The sequence below is a fragment of the Netta rufina genome, assembly GCF_964035555.1.
Source record: "Netta rufina genome assembly, chromosome: 7".
Classification (NCBI taxonomy): domain Eukaryota; kingdom Metazoa; phylum Chordata; class Aves; order Anseriformes; family Anatidae; genus Netta; species Netta rufina.
Window position 1 is genome coordinate 16343585 of NC_140130.1, and position 17417 is coordinate 16361001.

Consider the following 17417-nt stretch of genomic DNA (forward strand, 5'->3'; position numbering starts at 1 on the left):
AGCCTTTTAAATTTCCTTGGCACAAAAATAAAAGCTTTCTAAAATTAACTTTCTGCAACACTGTCCCTACTGCATCTCTGAGATAGTCCACCAAATACCTCTTAAAACTCACGGGAGCACACCACTAGTCCTTATCAATTACACCAAGTGCGAGCAGCTACTGTTTTGCATAAGGTTTTGGAAATACAGAGCTGCCGTCACCACACGGTATTGCTGCTGTCCACACTGGAAGAGGAACCCAGAGGCTGGCAGAAGAGTAGACGCTGCACGGGATGCCCCCGGCCACCAGCTCCGCTCACGCCCCTCACCACCCAGTCAGCACGTACCTCAGCCTCTGCAGAGACACGTCATTCTCAGAGCAGTACCAGGCAAGAAACTTTTGGCTCTGGCCACCTGCCTCGTGCTGGCTGCTATTTCCCAAGGCAAGACAGCTAGCTAGCAGCTCAGAGCTCCCACTGACACACAGCTGGCCAGTTCCATCGCTGTCAACATCACAGCAGAGAGAAGAGAGAGTCAGTCTAAGAAAACGAGTGTTTAATCAGGAAACGAGAAGAGACAAGGGATAAGAAACTGATTACAGGAGAGTAATACCCCAGCCAAAAGAAACACGATTGTACAACTCCGAACGACCAGGATCAAAACGTCCTAAGAGCCAGGAGTGCCCAGTGAGGGACACTCTTGAGAAAGAGCCTGAGCACTTCTGGCAGCCTCCAGGCAGCTCAGGGCAGTCTTGGACTTTGACTGCCCCAGCTCCAGCCTCTGCCAGCAGCAGCTGCTGCAGAAAGCTGCAGAGGTGGCCCCGGCCCTGCTACTCCAGTCTCAGCTTCTCTCAGCAGGAGGTGCTGAAAGGAATGGAGGGAGCACTGGCTGTGCACTGCAGTCCCAGCCTCTCCCAACAGGAGATGGTGTGTGGAGTAAGAGAAGCCCATACAAAAACAAAAAAAAAAGTTTACATATTTATAAATGCCAAAATAAATATTTAAGACAGACTCCCCCACCCCTCAAACACGTGCGTAATCACACTGCAAACTGCTCGCAGGACAGCCTCCAGGGGCTCAGGGAAAAAAGCAGTGACTACACCACAGGGCAGCCAGCTCGACTTCCTTCTCATTACCTGATGCCTCTGAAGCCTGCAGCCCACTGGGAAGGTGGAGGAAGAGCGAGCAAAGCAGAGCGCCAACACGCAACAGTGCTGGAGAGGAATGTTATGGTATAAATACATCAAATCAGTGGTTTCCAACAAGTTAAAACTAAAATAAAAAAGACACCAGAAGGAAGGATGGTGTAAATGGAACTACAACTATGCAGGGCAAAGGGTTGTGTGTCCGTGGAGCTCCGCCCGCTGTCATGGTGAGAAGGTGGTCATTTCCAGAGACACCCTTTGCCACAGCTCCTTTGTCTGCTTGCTGCGCTTTAGGTTCTGGAGAATATCATTAAACTGCATCATGCCCACGGGAGTCAGGCAGAAGGCGCTTCTGGCGCTGCGGATGGCATTCACAAAGTCATCGTAGTCAGCTGGAATGAGATGGATCAGCCGGTGATGGATGTACTGGATGGGAACAGGGAAAAAGCCTTAAGGTATTTGCTCACCACCCGCAAGCTGCTGACATTCTTAGCAGGACTCAAGAGCTCCAAAGGTGATACGTCACGCGCTCACGTTACCCTGCGAGAGGTCCCGAGACTCAGAGGCTCTGACAGAGAGGAGAGTTAGCTCAACAGACAGCAGTGTTGTATCTTACATCCTAATGTGGCCAAGGCAGCTGCTGACCTCAGAGTACCAAATGCACCACACAGCATCAGCAGGCACTCTCTTTCGTGAGCACCATTTGGTGGCGTAGTACAGAGCAAAAGGGCCAGCTAAAGCTCTGCTCCATTGCCCAGCAGCACCCAGCCCTCACACTGTTCATTCTGCAGTGGGGACCCGGCACAGTCACTGGACATCATCTGCACTGAGGGGTATGGCAAGAGTGAGGTTTGCACTAAGTTGCTACAGAATACCTCTAGGGCCAGCACTCTGTCGTCACCTGCTACTTCCATCAGTTTATCATCTCAGGCTCCAAAATTGCCAGTCCAGCCTTTGAGAAATCTGTTTCCCTAATGGAGCTCAGTAAAACAGCTCAAGTGAAGAAGCTGTCATTGCCAGAAATACCAGCCAGGTGATAGGACAGCTAACCAAACCTGGACAGCATGTCTACAGAACCACCCTTATGGTCACCTATTCAGAGAAGAGGGTGTATGGAGGGTGTCCTGTTTACACCGTTTTAAGGAACAGGCAGCTGGCCCATGGAAACACATTTATCCTAGTAAAAAATTTGTAAAACCTGAGCTATCTCATCTGTACTGGTAGGTGACCAAGCCACTTCCCCTATTAATGCCAGCACTGGCACACCAGCCAGCCAGGGCTTTGTGATGTGGTGAAGACAGACTACAAAAGAGGAAAGAATAAAAAGGCTAGAAAGAGTTGGATAGGTGTCTTGAAAACATAGCAAGGAAAAAGTTAAAAGACCTGTGTAGCACTTGGAGTGAGAAAGAAAGAGGACAGGGAACATAAAACCACTCCTTCCAGTGTGGTGAGCGGCCTTAGAAGAATCAGCAGTGTGGCCCTCTGTATGCAGCCTCCACACAGGCAAGCTGTGCCTGCTGAGGGCGAGGCATGCATCAGGCAGTGCAGCAGTTCAGCTACCAGTAACCAAGGCCCCTTCCCCTCTCTGCACGTGCACACACGGGCAGCTCCTGCAGGGCAGGCAGCTTTGCAGGGCAGGAAGACAGACCACAGATTACCTGCAAGTAGGCCTGCTGGCACCTCTGCACCAGCTGGTGGAAGGCTGGGGTGCGCAGGTGGTTGTGCACATGGGCAGGGTTGAGCCGCTGTAGAGCTTCCATGATGATCTCCTGCAGCACGAAAGGGCTCAGCACCCCTTTGGCTGCACCAACACAAAACTGATGCACGTAGTTTACACCTGCACAGGAAGGAGAGGTCAGAACAACGGTGTTAAGGTGAGAGACGCTCAAAAAATCACGCACTTCCCAGCAAGAACCTGGACTTGGAACACCTTCTTCTCAGTGTAATGTATCCTCCCAGCAGGCTTAGGGAAGAGTCTAGCAAACTAATGGGGATAAGAGATTATTCTGATACATCCATCAGGTCTGAGTAGAGACCAAGTACCACTCAGTCACTGATATTCCCAGCTGACCTGTCTTTAAAAAGAGATATGAAAGAAAACTGGTGTGGCAAGGTAACTACAGAGAAAAGAATACACTGCACCTCCTCCTGTCTCTTCCAGCCTCCCATCTAGGAAGCACCTGCAGCACCAGCACCCAAGTCTTGTGGATGCTGGAAGGAGATTCAAGCTTCCCCACTGCTGTCTGCAGTGGAGCTCCCTTGCAGCAGCAGCAGCAGTCATGCCACTAAGCAGGCTGTTTGTAGAGTTGCTTTTAAGTTCTTAATGCTGATGAAAGAATTAAGAACATAAGAAGGAAAAAAAAAAAAAAGATCCAAGATAAAAGTGTAAGTAAAACAAATCCCCCCAAAAAAGGAAAAGAAAACCCAAATGTTTGGTGGGTTAAGCATCTACTCCTATAAAAGGTCTTCACAGAAGGCATAAATGCACACAAAGAAGAAAAGAATACCTCTGAGAGAGTGGAAAGGGAAAAGAAAAGGTTATTGTTACAGAATGGAAGTTCTGAGCCCTGTCCAACCCCACGCATCCAGTGCCTCAAAATTCAATAGCAAGCCTACAGAACCCAAAAAAGGGAAGACTGCCTGGGTGAAAGAGCAGCAGGGGTCTTCTGAAACCCTCAGAAATGGAATCAGACAGCAGGCTCACCCAGTCTTTGAAGTTGCACTCTTAGGAGAGCTTTTTTCCCCCCCATGGTCCAAATCCCAAGAAGTGGATTTCTGCTGAAGTACTGCTCTGAGCCTTACCTAACTTTGCAGCTAACCCAAGGAGCCATTTTACATCCTCCGTGTAGGGTGGGCTGCGGGAGAAGTTGTTGGGATGGTCGTTGTGAGCTCTTCGGCCAAGCATCTCCAGAGCCAGCATCCCTGTGAGAGAGGGGCAGCCAGAGTCAAGCAGCACTTCTGCCCTGTAACACTTAGTCTAGCACTTCACTCACTGCAACACCACCTCATTGGCCTGCCCTTCTCCAGCATAAAATTCCCTGGCTGCAAAAAGTCCACAGAGAAACAGAAGGCCCATCTTGGAGACTGTCACCAAAGGAAGCAGCTGGGTCTGCTCCAGGCTGGGAACGTGCACAGCCATCACAGCTCACAGAGCTGCCAAGAGACGCTCCACTGGGATCTACGGCAGGGTCCAGCCCCAAAGGCTGCACTACAAAAGTTGTCCGGAGAGCAACAGATTTGCTCCAAGTTTTGCAACAGAGAGGCTACTCAAATCAAACTACTTAGCTGCAAAGACAACAGGCCAACAGGGAGCTGCAGTAGCGTCAATCTGCAAACTTTTCACTCATTCTGTTACAGTTCCTCACACAAACTCTCCCATTTAAACAGCTGTAAAATATAATGCAAATGCCTGTCTTGATCTTCCAGATCCTCTTCCCCCATCCCCTATTCTGTTACTTGGGCTATTAAATGCCTTTCATGGCTTACTACTTACCGCTATGACGCTTCCCATGACATCTGCACCCCTTTCTTACTCAGACTTCCTTCTGACTCAGTACTTCCTTCTCTAGCTTTCAAAAAAACCTCAGGCAACATCCAGGCAGTTTTTCTTCCATTTTCTTACTGTTTCACTTCTCTTGCTGTCCTGTGCTGGCTTTGCTTATCCTAGGAGGTTTCCTACTCCCTCCCCAAGTACCTGCTGGGTTGGACTGTGACCGTATCTGAGTAGCTCCCTGCAGTCTACGCTCAATGACAAACCCCACGACTGACTGACAGCCCTGTACCAGCGGCACTGTAAGGCAGAGACAGTTTCCTCACAACCAGTGTGGCTGGGGAAGGAACACCATTACATCCCCACACTCCGTGTCAGTCTTCAACAACCGAGTTGGAGAGGCACAGGTCACATCCCTCTGTGCCTCTGAAGACTCAACTGGTGTTAAGCTAGAGGTGTGCCTGCACCATCTGTGAGCAGCAGGAACTGAACTCCACTGTTTCACACAGTCACAGCTTCCACAACCACATCCTCAGAACGCCCTCCAGACTCCTTTAGAACACACCAGCTGAGAGGCAAGACTCTTCCCCATTCTAACCCACTGAGCTTTCTCTTCTACTCTCATAGCTCTCAGCAGCAACTTTTCAACCTTCATAGCACAGGAGGAAGGATCGCTATGCCTCCCTTATAAACTGGCTTTCCCCAGGTAGCTAGGATGCCATCGCCCCCAACAGGTGCAGTAGCGAATTACCAAACAAGAGTGAAAACCTGCAGCCCTGCCCTGAATCCCTCTGACGGGGCCATAGAAACCCACTTGGCCATCCTTACCAACTCGGTATGCGGAGTGGAGGTAGTGCAGACCCTGGGGGCTCACAGGCTGACTGTGCTGCTCATCCTCGGCAGGAAAACCCCCTGTAACAAGGGAGTTGGGCTGTGAGGACAGAGTTGTCAAGGAAGCCCCCTGAATCGCTGGGAACGTTGATCCTGCATGGACACTTCCTACTGAAGAGAGCAAAACAGCAGCATTAGGACCCACCACCAAGCCTAGGAGAAGGTTTACTTGGGCCGTCATCTCCCTCAACTGACCGCCCCCTGCCAATGTACTGTTCTGTTCCCCTAAACAGAACAATACAGCAACCAAAAACCACAGACTTAAAACTGAAATACAAGGGGCTAAGAATATCTCTGTCTTATTTGCAAGCAGGGCCTGAAGGGGGTCAATTTACACACTTGCCCATCTCTTCTGCAATATACCATGGACGTGCATATCATCCATGTTTTACATGTAAATAGAGGTATTGACTCCGAGGCCTTTGCTATTACTAAATGATGTCTGGTTCTGATTTCTTGTCTACGGAAACACACACGTGCACATCTACATCTGATGTGAAACTGCTGAGGAAAATCCCTGAGCCAGAACAGTATTAAGTCTCTCAAAGAAAGTCTAACATTGCAAAGTTCTTCCACTCCTGTTTAAGTCAGCTATGACTCCATCCAGATACTATGTGGGAAGAACGTTACTGGAGGCTAGCTTCCAATCAAACCTTGTAAAGAACAGCTGTTGCATACACTGGCAGCAGTTATCTACAGTAAAAACTGCAAGGAAACTTGAGAAGGTTCTGTCACGTTCAGACACTGAACTAATATGGGCAAATTCAAGGGAAATCACAGGAAAACCCATTACACATTGTACTACACAAGCTTGTACAGACAGCAGCTAACACTGAGCCAGTAAGCTGTATTCTGACAAGGGACTCGAGTTAATCTTTCTCTCTCAAGAAAGGCATAGAGAAGGAAAAACAAGGTTTTCTTGAGCATTTCAGAGCAGAGATGCCATTAGGTGGGTGCACATTGCCACTTGTATTTCACAGGTTCTCTGTGGTGCTACTACACCATGCTTGGGCAATGCTCCAAATTCTGATTTCTCTCTTCCCCTGACCCCTCCAACATTTTTTTTTTTAATGTTTACTAGTGAACAGCTGAATAACTGAGAACAATGTGCCTCCCAGGACAGATCTGTCTGACCTCCTCAGCCAAGCAGACACACAGTGCCAAACAATCCACAAAATGGGGCAAAATCCACGCTGCATTTGACAGCTGGCCGAGGAGAAAAACCCACAAGAATGAGCTAAGCTGAACTGTTGCCAGAGCCTGAGCATCACCATGTGCCTGTGTACTCCAGGAACAGCAAAACCGTATTTTAAGAACTGAAAACAAGTTTCTGAAAACCATAAACAATGGCAAGTGGGAAGGGTGGGGTTGTTTTATTCTTTTGTTAGTGTAAGTGCTCTAGGATTAGTTAACACTTCTAGAAGATTCATAACTCTTAGAGAAATGGCTTCTCATTGCTAAGAGTCACAGCATCAGCCTAGGACTAAGGCTGTCAGCAAAAGGTACTCTTTATATCCTGAGGCCTTCAGGACTCTTGTATTTCCTTTTGCGGTGTCTTTTGGCATTGAAATTAAAGATAGCGCACTTGAAGATAACTGAAAAGGAATCCCCTTTCTCCTGATAATCTGGATATGAAGGAGGCCAGCACATCTCTTAAGTGTTTTCCCACATGCCAAGTTTCCAGAACCTAGTGAGTTGCAACACACTGATAGATAAGCAAATTCACGAACAGACACATCATAGCCACTGCAGTTAGGGCATAACAGAGCCTGGGTCCAACCACAACTTGCTAGTGCAGAACCCTGTGGCAATGAGAACACGTCCACAACTCAGTCAACATCTGCTGTTCCAGTGCTGCTCACTGCCTGATGATCTCCACCACCACTCAAACCCCAACACAACGTGTGAGCAGTCGTTCAGACTGCCATTGCCATGACTGCCAAAACATCTGTCCTCTCTACAGAGGTTCCACGTTTCAGGTACTGGCTGCCTCAAATTCCTCAGGGCATGAAAGACACCTATTAATGCTACTGCCTGTTCATCTGACCCAAAGGAACCACTGCTCAAGATCATCTATGTTCACCTTGTCTTGAGGAGAGGCTGCTGAGGGGGAAAAAAATAACGAAGAGGGCTAAAGTTCTAGCAAGTTAGAGGTCAGAAGGGCCAGGACATCTCCAAACAGAGAGCTCAGTACTGGAAATGTATCTACACAGCAATTAAAGCTCCACTAGCTGAATCAGGCCCCATAATGAACCAGCAGCCCTGAGCATGCGCATCTTTAGGCTGGGGTGGATTTGTTCAGAACTTCTCAGAGCAATAACTCTGGTCCCAACCAACCGATGTTGGTGAGGAGCAGGACGTGGCTGGGGTACAGCTGTGAGGCTGTACCTCCTATGCTACGCCCAGCCCAGGGCTGTAACACTTACTCGCTACATTGGAAGACAGTGACAGTCCCGTCTCGCTGTGATAGGGATGCACCGCAATCTGCGTCATGGATGGGACTGGCACACCAGGGAATGACACTGCTGTAGCTGCCAGTGATGGCGTTGTTACTGAGTAAGGGTACTGAGCTCCTATGAACGCTGGATGGACACCCTAAAAAAGAAGACGAGCAACAGTCATGTCTACTCTATTTGACCATTTATAAGTTCAAAACATGATGTCCCCACACAAAACCCAGAGCATGGGAAATCCAATCATACAAAGAGGGGAAGCTCAGTAAGCAGCACAGTAACTAACTTGCACCACATGACTATTACATCTGCTTGCTCTTCTTCCATTTAAATCTAATCTTTCCACAAACACATTCCAAGAACTTTCAAAAATAGGCAGAGGTTAAAATAACTTTTGTTAATTTTCCCTCTGTAGTTTCTATGTAGTGTCAAGATGACAAACTTTCTGTCAAGTGCCTTGCATATTCTGAGAAACTATAGGGCAATTAAAATTAAAAACTAGTGATATGTTATCTTTTGCTTTTTCCTGAGACATTACACGCGCCCACAGAAGGCTCCTTATCACCTCAAAAGCCCAGCTGGGAAGTCTAAGTAGGTATCACAAATCAGCAAGTAAGTGAGCACAGAAGCCAGATCTCAAGCCACAGCAGGTCCTGCCGCACACTCTCCCCAGCCACAGACACTTCTGGCAGCAGTCACACAAAATTACTGTAAATAAACAAGCTACAGACAAAACTCACCTGCGGGTATGCTGAGCCAGGCACTGGGAAGACAGCTGGACGCGGCATGTGCTGGATAGTGTGTCCGATATACTGGGGATTACAGGGAATGTGAGTCTGAAGGGTGGTGTAGGGGTGGAGGCCCTGCGTGTGTGTGTGCGCCATCGCCGGCCCTGCCATTGTGTGCTGCTGGTACATGGTTGACCCCACAGAGATCACTGGCATGACCGTTGCTGCTGCAGTCACTGCAGCTGCTACTGTTACAGTGGTCGGCTCAGTGGTCACCCGGTTGTCTGTCAACCCTCGCGTTGTTTCGGAGGCAGCCCGCGCACCGCTGGCGCTGCAGCCCGTGGCGCCTTCTCTCTGGGCTGGGGTCCCACCGACAGTCTGTTCATACAGCCAGTACCACTGGTGCGCTACTTCAAAGAGGACTTCTGGGTACACGCCACCTCCCTTCGCTGCCTCTTCTACTGCCATGCAGGCCTTTTCCAGCATCAGATTGTCCTGAGGGTGGTGAGAACAAAGCAAAACCAGAGGTGAAGTGAAGAATGCAAACCCAGGAACAGAGGACAAAACTACAAGCAGAGAGAAGTACAAGGCACTCTAAAATGACTGATGCTAAGGGGAGCAGCTAGATCACAACTATGCAGCAGAATAACCTCAGCTATTTATTAAGACAAACCCACAGAAATAAGACTAGGGCTATCCAGTAGCAGAGAGGGGCCAAGCCCCCAAGCAACAGTACGTCCCTGATGCTGGCAGTCAGCTTGTGCTAGGCGGCCCCGACGCGATGCTCACCTGTTCCTTGCACTGCACCAGAGCCCTCTGGATCTCATTTGGGTTCAGGGCGTGGGCGTGGGGCAGGCAGCTGAGCGCCAGTTCAGCAGCCGCCCGCACCATGTTGGAGTCTCTGGCCCGCGAGGCTCTGTCTGCCAACGATGCCACCTCCGGGGGGGTCAGATGTCCGTCCCAACACTCCACCAAGATGTTCAAGGCTGCGCTACCAATCTCCATAGCCTGCCCTAAGAGTACAAGAGAAGACTCTTACACTACTGACCGTACCCAACAAAATTCCTGCCAGCTCTCCCTCAAAAGGAGATGCACTCATTACTTCCTTCAGTAGCAGCAACAGAGCCCAGTCACTCTTCTCACACTTCAAGTCAAATGTAGGCTCTTCCTCCCAAAACGCAGGGCAGGGAAGAGCTCTTGATAAGCCAGCAGAGAGTGAGGGTGCCATCATCAAAGTTAAGCTAAAGATGCATTTCAAACAGTGAGAGGAACTTGCTACAGTTGATTTTAGTACCCAGAAACCACAGCCTGGACTGTTGCTCTATTTCTGTCATGTCAGGAAAACATGAATTTTCAAAGGTGTGTTTTTCAGGCTCTGGAAACAATGTGGGTAGAAAGCAGGCAGTAGGTCTGGGTACAAACAGGGAGGAGGAAAGTGAAATGCTGAACACAGCCAAAGAGCACACTCAAACTTGACAAATATCTTTCTCTTTGGCAGACCCCCAAAGGATAGGTTAAAACCAGTCTGTGTACCTCCCTTTCCAAAAACCTTCTGCGAAAGGTCTGTGGCTTGGAGGACTGAAGCAAAACACTGTGTAATTCACTGGTGCTCAGCTTGTGCTGCCAGCCGTGCCAGCGGCTTACACAACTCCCATAGCACATCATCATCATCACATTTGGGAAGAAGCTTGTCCCCCACCCCTTCCTGCCCAAAAGCAAGCTTCCCGATGAAGTTCTGCTGTAACCTGTGATCCAGGAGACGTGGGAGGAGTAAGTTCGAGAAAGCCAGTTGGGGGACACGAAGTTGTGCAGCCCTAGTGCATACAGCCCGATCTCAAAGGCGCAGAGGTGAAGGTTACGGTGTGGTCCCTGGTGCCCACCACTGGAGGAAGGGTGGGTGAAGATGGAGGTACTGCTGTTTCCACCAGCTTTGATGAGGACTGTCTTGGCCAATTCAAAGTAGAAGTGAGCAGCTGCCTCTGACGGCTGGTTTGGAACATGAGGAGCATGGCTCTCCAGCCGCCTCCCTTTATACCTAGGGGAAAGGCACAGAGGAAACTTTCAGATAGCAACAATATTCCAAGTTCACTAACTTGGGTGCAGAGTTCCTATTTTAGGGTCCAGAGGAGACAAAGCAAACTCTCCCAAGGAAGTACTTCCTGATGCACACACGCCAGCTCCCTAACATCAGGCCTAGAGGCTGATTCTGTGCAGTGACACCACTCATTACCTGCCAACTTCCACAGTCTTTGCACGGGCTCCCCCACTGGCTCTCCTACTGCCACTGGAAGAGGAAGATCCCAGCGAATCACTCGAAGAACTGCTGATGCTGTCACTGTCCTGTCCTCTGCCCCATGATGTTGTTGCCCACCCCCCACGTAGTGGTCGCCGACTGAGCGTTGGAGAACTGTCGGAGGTGGTTTCAGGAGCGCTGCTGTCAATGCTAGCCATGCCTACAACACCAGAACAAACACGGTACAGTCAGCAGGTAAACTTCTACCCACGTCACCTACAGTCCCAACTAAGATCAGTCATGTCAGCAAGCATTTAACTTTGCAAACTAAAAGAGATGAAATCAGCCAGTTTGGCCACAGATAGCACTGACGTTTTACAGTTCTTGGACTAAAAAGCAGAACAGTCCAAGAACAATGTGTTTATTTCCTCCTTCGCATCGTCCCAGCCCCTCACTCCATCTGCCAAGCTTTATGGCAGAGTATAGCAACAAGAAACAAATATACATACAAAGTTAGGTTCTATAGGTACCCTGCTGCAGAATTTATACAAAGATTTTTCATATCCTCTAGCCTCTAACTTACACCCTTCTGAAGAGGAGTGTGAGAGGCAGCAACTCCTCTGAATTTGTTTCTGTACACAGGAGGACAGTGCTCTGCTCCCAGAGCCCAACAAACATTCTGTTCCAGATACCTAATCTATCACCCGGAACACAGCTGCTGTGGGAAAAGTATGCACATGGTAAACTGCAATTCAGAAGAAGGTGGGGAGGAAATCTATGGATCAAAACCTGTTCTGCCATACCAAACATCTCAGAGACAATCAACTGCTCCAGTAGTACATGAAAGGCTGAAAAGTGGAATGAAGGAACAAGGGAACAACTGAAACCCCAGAGCAATGCCTAGCACAGCACTAGATGCTGTACGAATTGTCAGTTCCTACCTGTGTGTTTCTTCTTCTGTCTAACAGGTGAACCCCAGCATCTCCCGTTGTATCCACCTCGGTTTCCAAGGGCCAGACGACTGGGCACCTTTCCCTCTTGCTTCAGGACAGCAGACTCACCAGCTGGCTCACAGGGGGGCCTCTGAGAGCTCTCTGCATAAACAGGACAGTGACATGGTAAACATTATGGTTTGTTTCTGCATCTCTAAAACCAGATGTGGTCACTTCAGAAGTATAAATATGAAAAGATGTAATGCATTTTTAAAATGAGTGGTACTTATGAGTAGGATTACCTCAATTTTCTTTCTTTATTAAGCATTTCATCAGATACCAGGCCAAGAACACTTAAGCTTAACTCAAGATTTCGAAAATTTGCTGCAACTGTGTACAAAGTTTTACAAGAAAAATGGTCCAGCAACCCTAACCTTATTGCATTTATCCTCAGTCATAACTGATCTTTTTGGGAACAGTTAAGAGAGCATCCACTTTCCAACAGATGTAATGCTTGCCAACGAAGAGCAAGCACAGATGGAAGAAAATCACACCCCATTTATCTCTAATGACCTTCAGCAATCTTAGTCATTTATCTTGCATGAAGGCACCTGACTCAGTATGTGACTTTTTGAACACTGCACCTCTGATACAAACCTAAAAGATGGAAACACGGTAGTTTCATAGTGACTGGCTAACACAGCTGGGTCAAGATAGGAAAGCCTGAAAATTAGCTTGAATTTCTACATGAGTACAGAAATGGATTCAGCCAAACAACAGAGGAATGACCGTCTAGTAACTACCAAGCAGCCAGATGGTAATATAAAGTACATAAAGTCACTCTGACTACTTCTCAATACAGACAAGAACATAGCATAGCCCTTATAAATCACATCTTACCCTGTGCACTCTTCTCCACGAAGTTCTCAGGACTGCTCTGGACTGCTGGGCTTACACCAGGTTGCTGAGTGACAGAAGTCCCTGGAAGCTGCTGGATAGCTGCAGTGGACTGGGCTGCGTGTTTGGAAGGAGATTTCTGATTTGCTACTGTAGGCTTGCTGGAGGAGTAGAAGGAACTCAGAGTCTGTGGCTTGTGAGTCTGACTCTCTCTGTCCAGGAGTTTGTCTAAAATCTTTAACAGCAAGGAAAAAACAACGAAGAGCTTTCCAGGCAGGTAAGAGAACAGGAATTACACTACAAAACAGTGGCAAAGTATCAAACCAACTTCCTGGTGGACAACAAACTCCATTTGGTTGGAGAAAAATGATTCCTGCTTTCAAGAGAATAAACATCTTCTCGTACTAAACATCACCTATGCACAGTTGACAGCCATGTGGCCTGCACTGCTGAGGAAGCAATGCTTCATTTGTACTCAGTATTATCCCCCTTTTCACTTCAAAAAGCCATTGGCTTTATTTGGAAAGCATCCAAAACTCACAATACAGAAGTAATTCTGGCAGATCAAGGACAGAACAGAGGACTCTATATTTAGTGCCAGTCATTATATGTTCTTGTTTAAGTCACTAAAATTCTGTGCTCATCATCCAAAAAACCCCATCATACCATTACTGAGGAACTGGCAAAGCCTTTTTAGATTTTCAGACACTAGAAAAATTGTCTTCCACTAATCTACAGTAACACTTTCTTATCCTTATTAATTACAGAATTGGGGAACAAGGCACGACCACGTATTTTAGGCTTGTCCGTTTCTACTGTTCACTTTCTACATGAAATGAACACCATGAGTGTGACAGAGCACTTATTTTTAATATTTAATATCACAGTCTCCCTGTTATTCACTATAGCAGAGAAGACTAGCAAAAGAGCTTTTCCTTTAGGAGACAGAAAAACATTAATCATATTCTTGCCAGGTAGAAGTGCTTCTGAGTATAAAATATTAAAAAAAATAATCCTGAAGCTTCAGCTGTTTTTGGTATTTTTGTTTTTCCTTTGGGGCATGGGGTGGGGAGGAGGGGCAGAACGGTACTCTCTCTTGTATGGAAAATGAAGGCACAGGTGGATTGAACTTGTAAATAGAAGAGGTGAGAGATTAACATAAACAAAGGTTTTGCTAGATACACTGTTCAGCAAGGCAACATCCCTGCAGCAAAACAGAATCAATCCCCATACAACACACAGAGTGCGCATGGAAAGCCCCTGGGACAAAGGACTTGTTTAGCAGGTAAGTGAAAGCGTTAAATACAGTCAGAAAGCATCCCTCAGCTGGAGCTTAAGACACCTTTGGTAAGAGTGCCTCTTCCAGGCCAATGTGCACTGTGCAGTCAGATTTTACATCAGTGAGACAAGAGAAACACAACGTGGCTTGTAAATCATCAGTACATGACATAGCGACTTATGCTCCCTGGAAAACTCTGAAATCCATCAAAACCCACACACGGTTTGCTTTGCACCTCCCTCTCCCCTTTTAAAGGGAGGCTCACCTTCTTCAGCTTAGACTGATCATCCTTGTAAGTAATCATCAGGGCTAGTGCCAGATCACCTTTCTCCCTTCGGGTGCCTTCACACAACAGAGGATGTTCCGCTTCACTGACAGTTGTCTTCATGCCTACAGGCCAGAAAAGAGAGGGATGAAAAGACAAGTGAGCCCATGGGACTACACCACATCCTTAGCACTAGATACACACCTCAGAATATTTTATTCACCTCACTGTCAGGCAAAAGAATAATTTTACCTATTCTACTGTTAACTTCAAAAACAGGTCATGAATAAACAGGAGCTGCTGTCTGTCCCCAGAATACTAAGCTTGCTACAAATGTCAGAGCAACCTGATCATAATATGCCATGAAAAAGAGCCCAGGTAAGTCCACTTCATCTTGAAATAAACTTTTCCAGTTTCTGCAGGTGTTACAGGCTAGCATTCCCACACCATACAGAACTCATCCTTGCCCTTTTGACAGGAGGCAACAGAGGGACAGGCCTTGTTTAATCCATTCTATTCTTTCTTTTGCACGCAGCTTTAAAACAGGCATATACTATTATCAACATAATACATATAACCACTGCTTTGTTGCTGACGCTGCTAAATGAGAGGCAGAAATCCAATACATGATAATACTTGAGAGTACTTCTGCTAGTCTTTCACCATCTTTGTCTAACCTCTTCTGAAATGATTGCCTTTTGTTCTTTGAAACTACCCATCTCCATCAAAGCCTAGGCAATACTTCTTCCACGACAAAAAAGCACAAAGAAAGCTAAACCACACTCACTGCTTTAATATTCAAGTTCCTGTCCCATATCACTCTTCCATTTTTTACAGCTTTGCAAAGACACCTCAAATCTGATGTACAGAATTTTTCTGCATCTTGTTCTGATAAGCTGTGCAAACCTTTAATTTTTGTACCAAACTGGAATCATCTCTTACCATCCAAAATGAGGCAGGATGCAGAACATGGATGAGGAAAAAACTTATATTGTAAAAGATTCTTACCAAGAGCAGCAACAGCTGCTTCAAAACCAAGCTCTTCATCTCCAGGCATTTCATTATTCCAATTACGACTTGGGGGTCTACAACCTGTAGGAGAAACCACTGAAAGGAGACAAGAGAATTAATGCTCAGCTTTCAGAACTAGGACCTCAGGGCAAAAGCTATTTCTGAACTCTCTGAATTTGCAGAGCTTCCAGTGGTCCTATTCCTAATCCTTTTATCAGTTCCAGGATCAGATCACTGCCTTGTTCCCCCCCCCAACACACACACACTTTCTCTCTCTAAACTCAGAAGCCTCCAAACCAGCCAGGTATATGCCAAGTAAGTCATCTAATCCAACACTGTTGGGTTCTTTTTTTTTTTTTTTAATACTAGATTTATATTATCTTCCTCTGAATATAACCAGCATAAGAGCAGAAAAGTTAATCATTTTAACTATTTTACAAAAGCACACAAACAGTGCTGAAATATGCTAAGTTTCAAATGTAGGCAGAAGGAGAGAGAATTCTTATCTCCAGAACAACTTGGAAGGAAGAACAAGCAACAGTGTGGGAAGAATCAAGATCAGGTTGTCTTATCCTGGAGACAGTTTCTCTTTGAAACCCCCTCAAGACCTGGAATCTCAGAAGGTTCCCTTTGCACATTCAAACCAATGCAGACAGTACCTGGAGTGCACAGGACATCAAATATAAAGCTAGCCAACATAAGAGGCAGGACTGGACGATAATCACATAATGTTCCTTCTCGGAGTTCTTCAGCTCTTCCTCGAATAGTATTCATCTCATTAGTGACCAAGGGAATCTTCTTCAAGAGGGCTACAATCTCAGACTCTTGGTAAGCCAGCTTCACCTGGTTAGTATCCACAAAGAAAGAGAAGAAGGTGTCATCAGCACCATTCTTCCCTATGCATATGTTGAAGTAAAGCAATAGTATTGGATTATTGAATTACAATAGCTCTTAGCACCCAAGCCACCTTAGCCATTCCCTCTGCAGTGAACACAGACATTCAAGTTTAATGCAAGTCTTGCCTCAGATTTATGCACAACTTCTGTTTTTACTCAAATTATTCATTCTTGAGCTGCATACAGAAAAATGCATCAGCTTTCATAGGAACATCAGGAGAAGTATTTGGCTAAGTCCCTGGAAAAGATGACTCACAATTATAGGAAAAAGCATGCTAAGTTAAGTAATACACCCATTAGAGACGAGGGATTGATTAGCAGCTGAATGGCATGGGGTGACATCAATGTGTGTTAGCACACCAGGATGAAGACCTATTACATTTCACTACCCTGTGTCACTCCTGCATTCTCTCCATTTTTAACATGTGAAAGTGATTGTTTTCTCTGCAACAGCTTGGGTAGCTAGTGACTGCCAATCTCACACTTAATCTTCTAATCAGACTGTAAGAAGTAGAGATAATCAGTGAAACAAGTGTACTTGGTGGATTACTAGCAATAATGCACATCTCCAGGGACTGCTCAATCCTGCAAGGTGGCTGCAAATCACATAGACAAGGTCTTAATTGGACACTTCTCTTTCTAAACATGAAGCCTAGCAGTAATCAGGCAGTGTCCAAAACAATATGCTTGCGCTGTGCACGTGCTCACAGGCCAACAAATGAAATATCAGGTAAAGCAACAGTTTTCAAACATGAAACAATTACTCCAGTTCACCCTAAGGAATACACTTCAAACCACTTCACCAACACAAATACATACAATTCAGTTTATAAATGTCTTTTTCTTCCCTAGATTAGCTAATAAAACTGGAAACGTACATGTGTTTGAGATAACAACAACTAAACTGCTCCAATTGAAATAAAATATTCATAGAAGATATTGCCCTCATTTATTGTTCTCACATCTGTAACTTTGTTGAAATCATAGGCCTTTTGGCACTGAGGTCTGATCTTCCTTTCAATGGAGATAAACCCAGATGATATGATATTAGATAGATATTTCTAATATAGATATTAGAAATGATATTTCTAATCAAGTTTCTGGCAGATCAACGCGTGCTTGGGATTTGTGAACACCCCCTTTTGTCCCAGTGTACTCAATTTTAAGGAAACATATAAAAGCATAACCAAACTTCAATAGTTAAAATGGGAACCATATA

General features: G+C 46.3%; 1 protein-coding gene across 3 annotated transcripts in view; it reads right to left on the bottom strand.

Moving 5' to 3' along the window:
- Positions 1-519: 519 nt before the first annotated feature.
- The window catches only part of ZSWIM8 (zinc finger SWIM-type containing 8), a 65138-nt gene continuing 48240 nt past the window's right edge, over positions 520-17417 (bottom strand). The window contains exons 13-26 of one of the 3 annotated variants that reach the window (XM_084290291.1): positions 15962-16145; positions 15300-15398; positions 14292-14416; positions 12751-12982; positions 11860-12012; positions 10916-11138; positions 10431-10720; positions 9475-9698; positions 8698-9180; positions 7931-8099; positions 5442-5615; positions 3926-4045; positions 2782-2960; positions 520-1549 (exon numbers count right to left, since the gene is read on the bottom strand). In XM_084290291.1, coding sequence (XP_084146417.1) covers positions 1346-1549; positions 2782-2960; positions 3926-4045; positions 5442-5615; positions 7931-8099; positions 8698-9180; positions 9475-9698; positions 10431-10720; positions 10916-11138; positions 11860-12012; positions 12751-12982; positions 14292-14416; positions 15300-15398; positions 15962-16145 — 2859 coding nt within the window. In that variant the 3' untranslated portion in view covers positions 520-1345. The remainder of the gene's footprint in view (positions 1550-2781; positions 2961-3925; positions 4046-5441; positions 5616-7930; positions 8100-8697; positions 9181-9474; positions 9699-10430; positions 10721-10915; positions 11139-11859; positions 12013-12750; positions 12983-14291; positions 14417-15299; positions 15399-15961; positions 16146-17417) is intronic. The other 2 variants (XM_084290292.1, XM_084290293.1) reach the window with 2 other exon arrangements.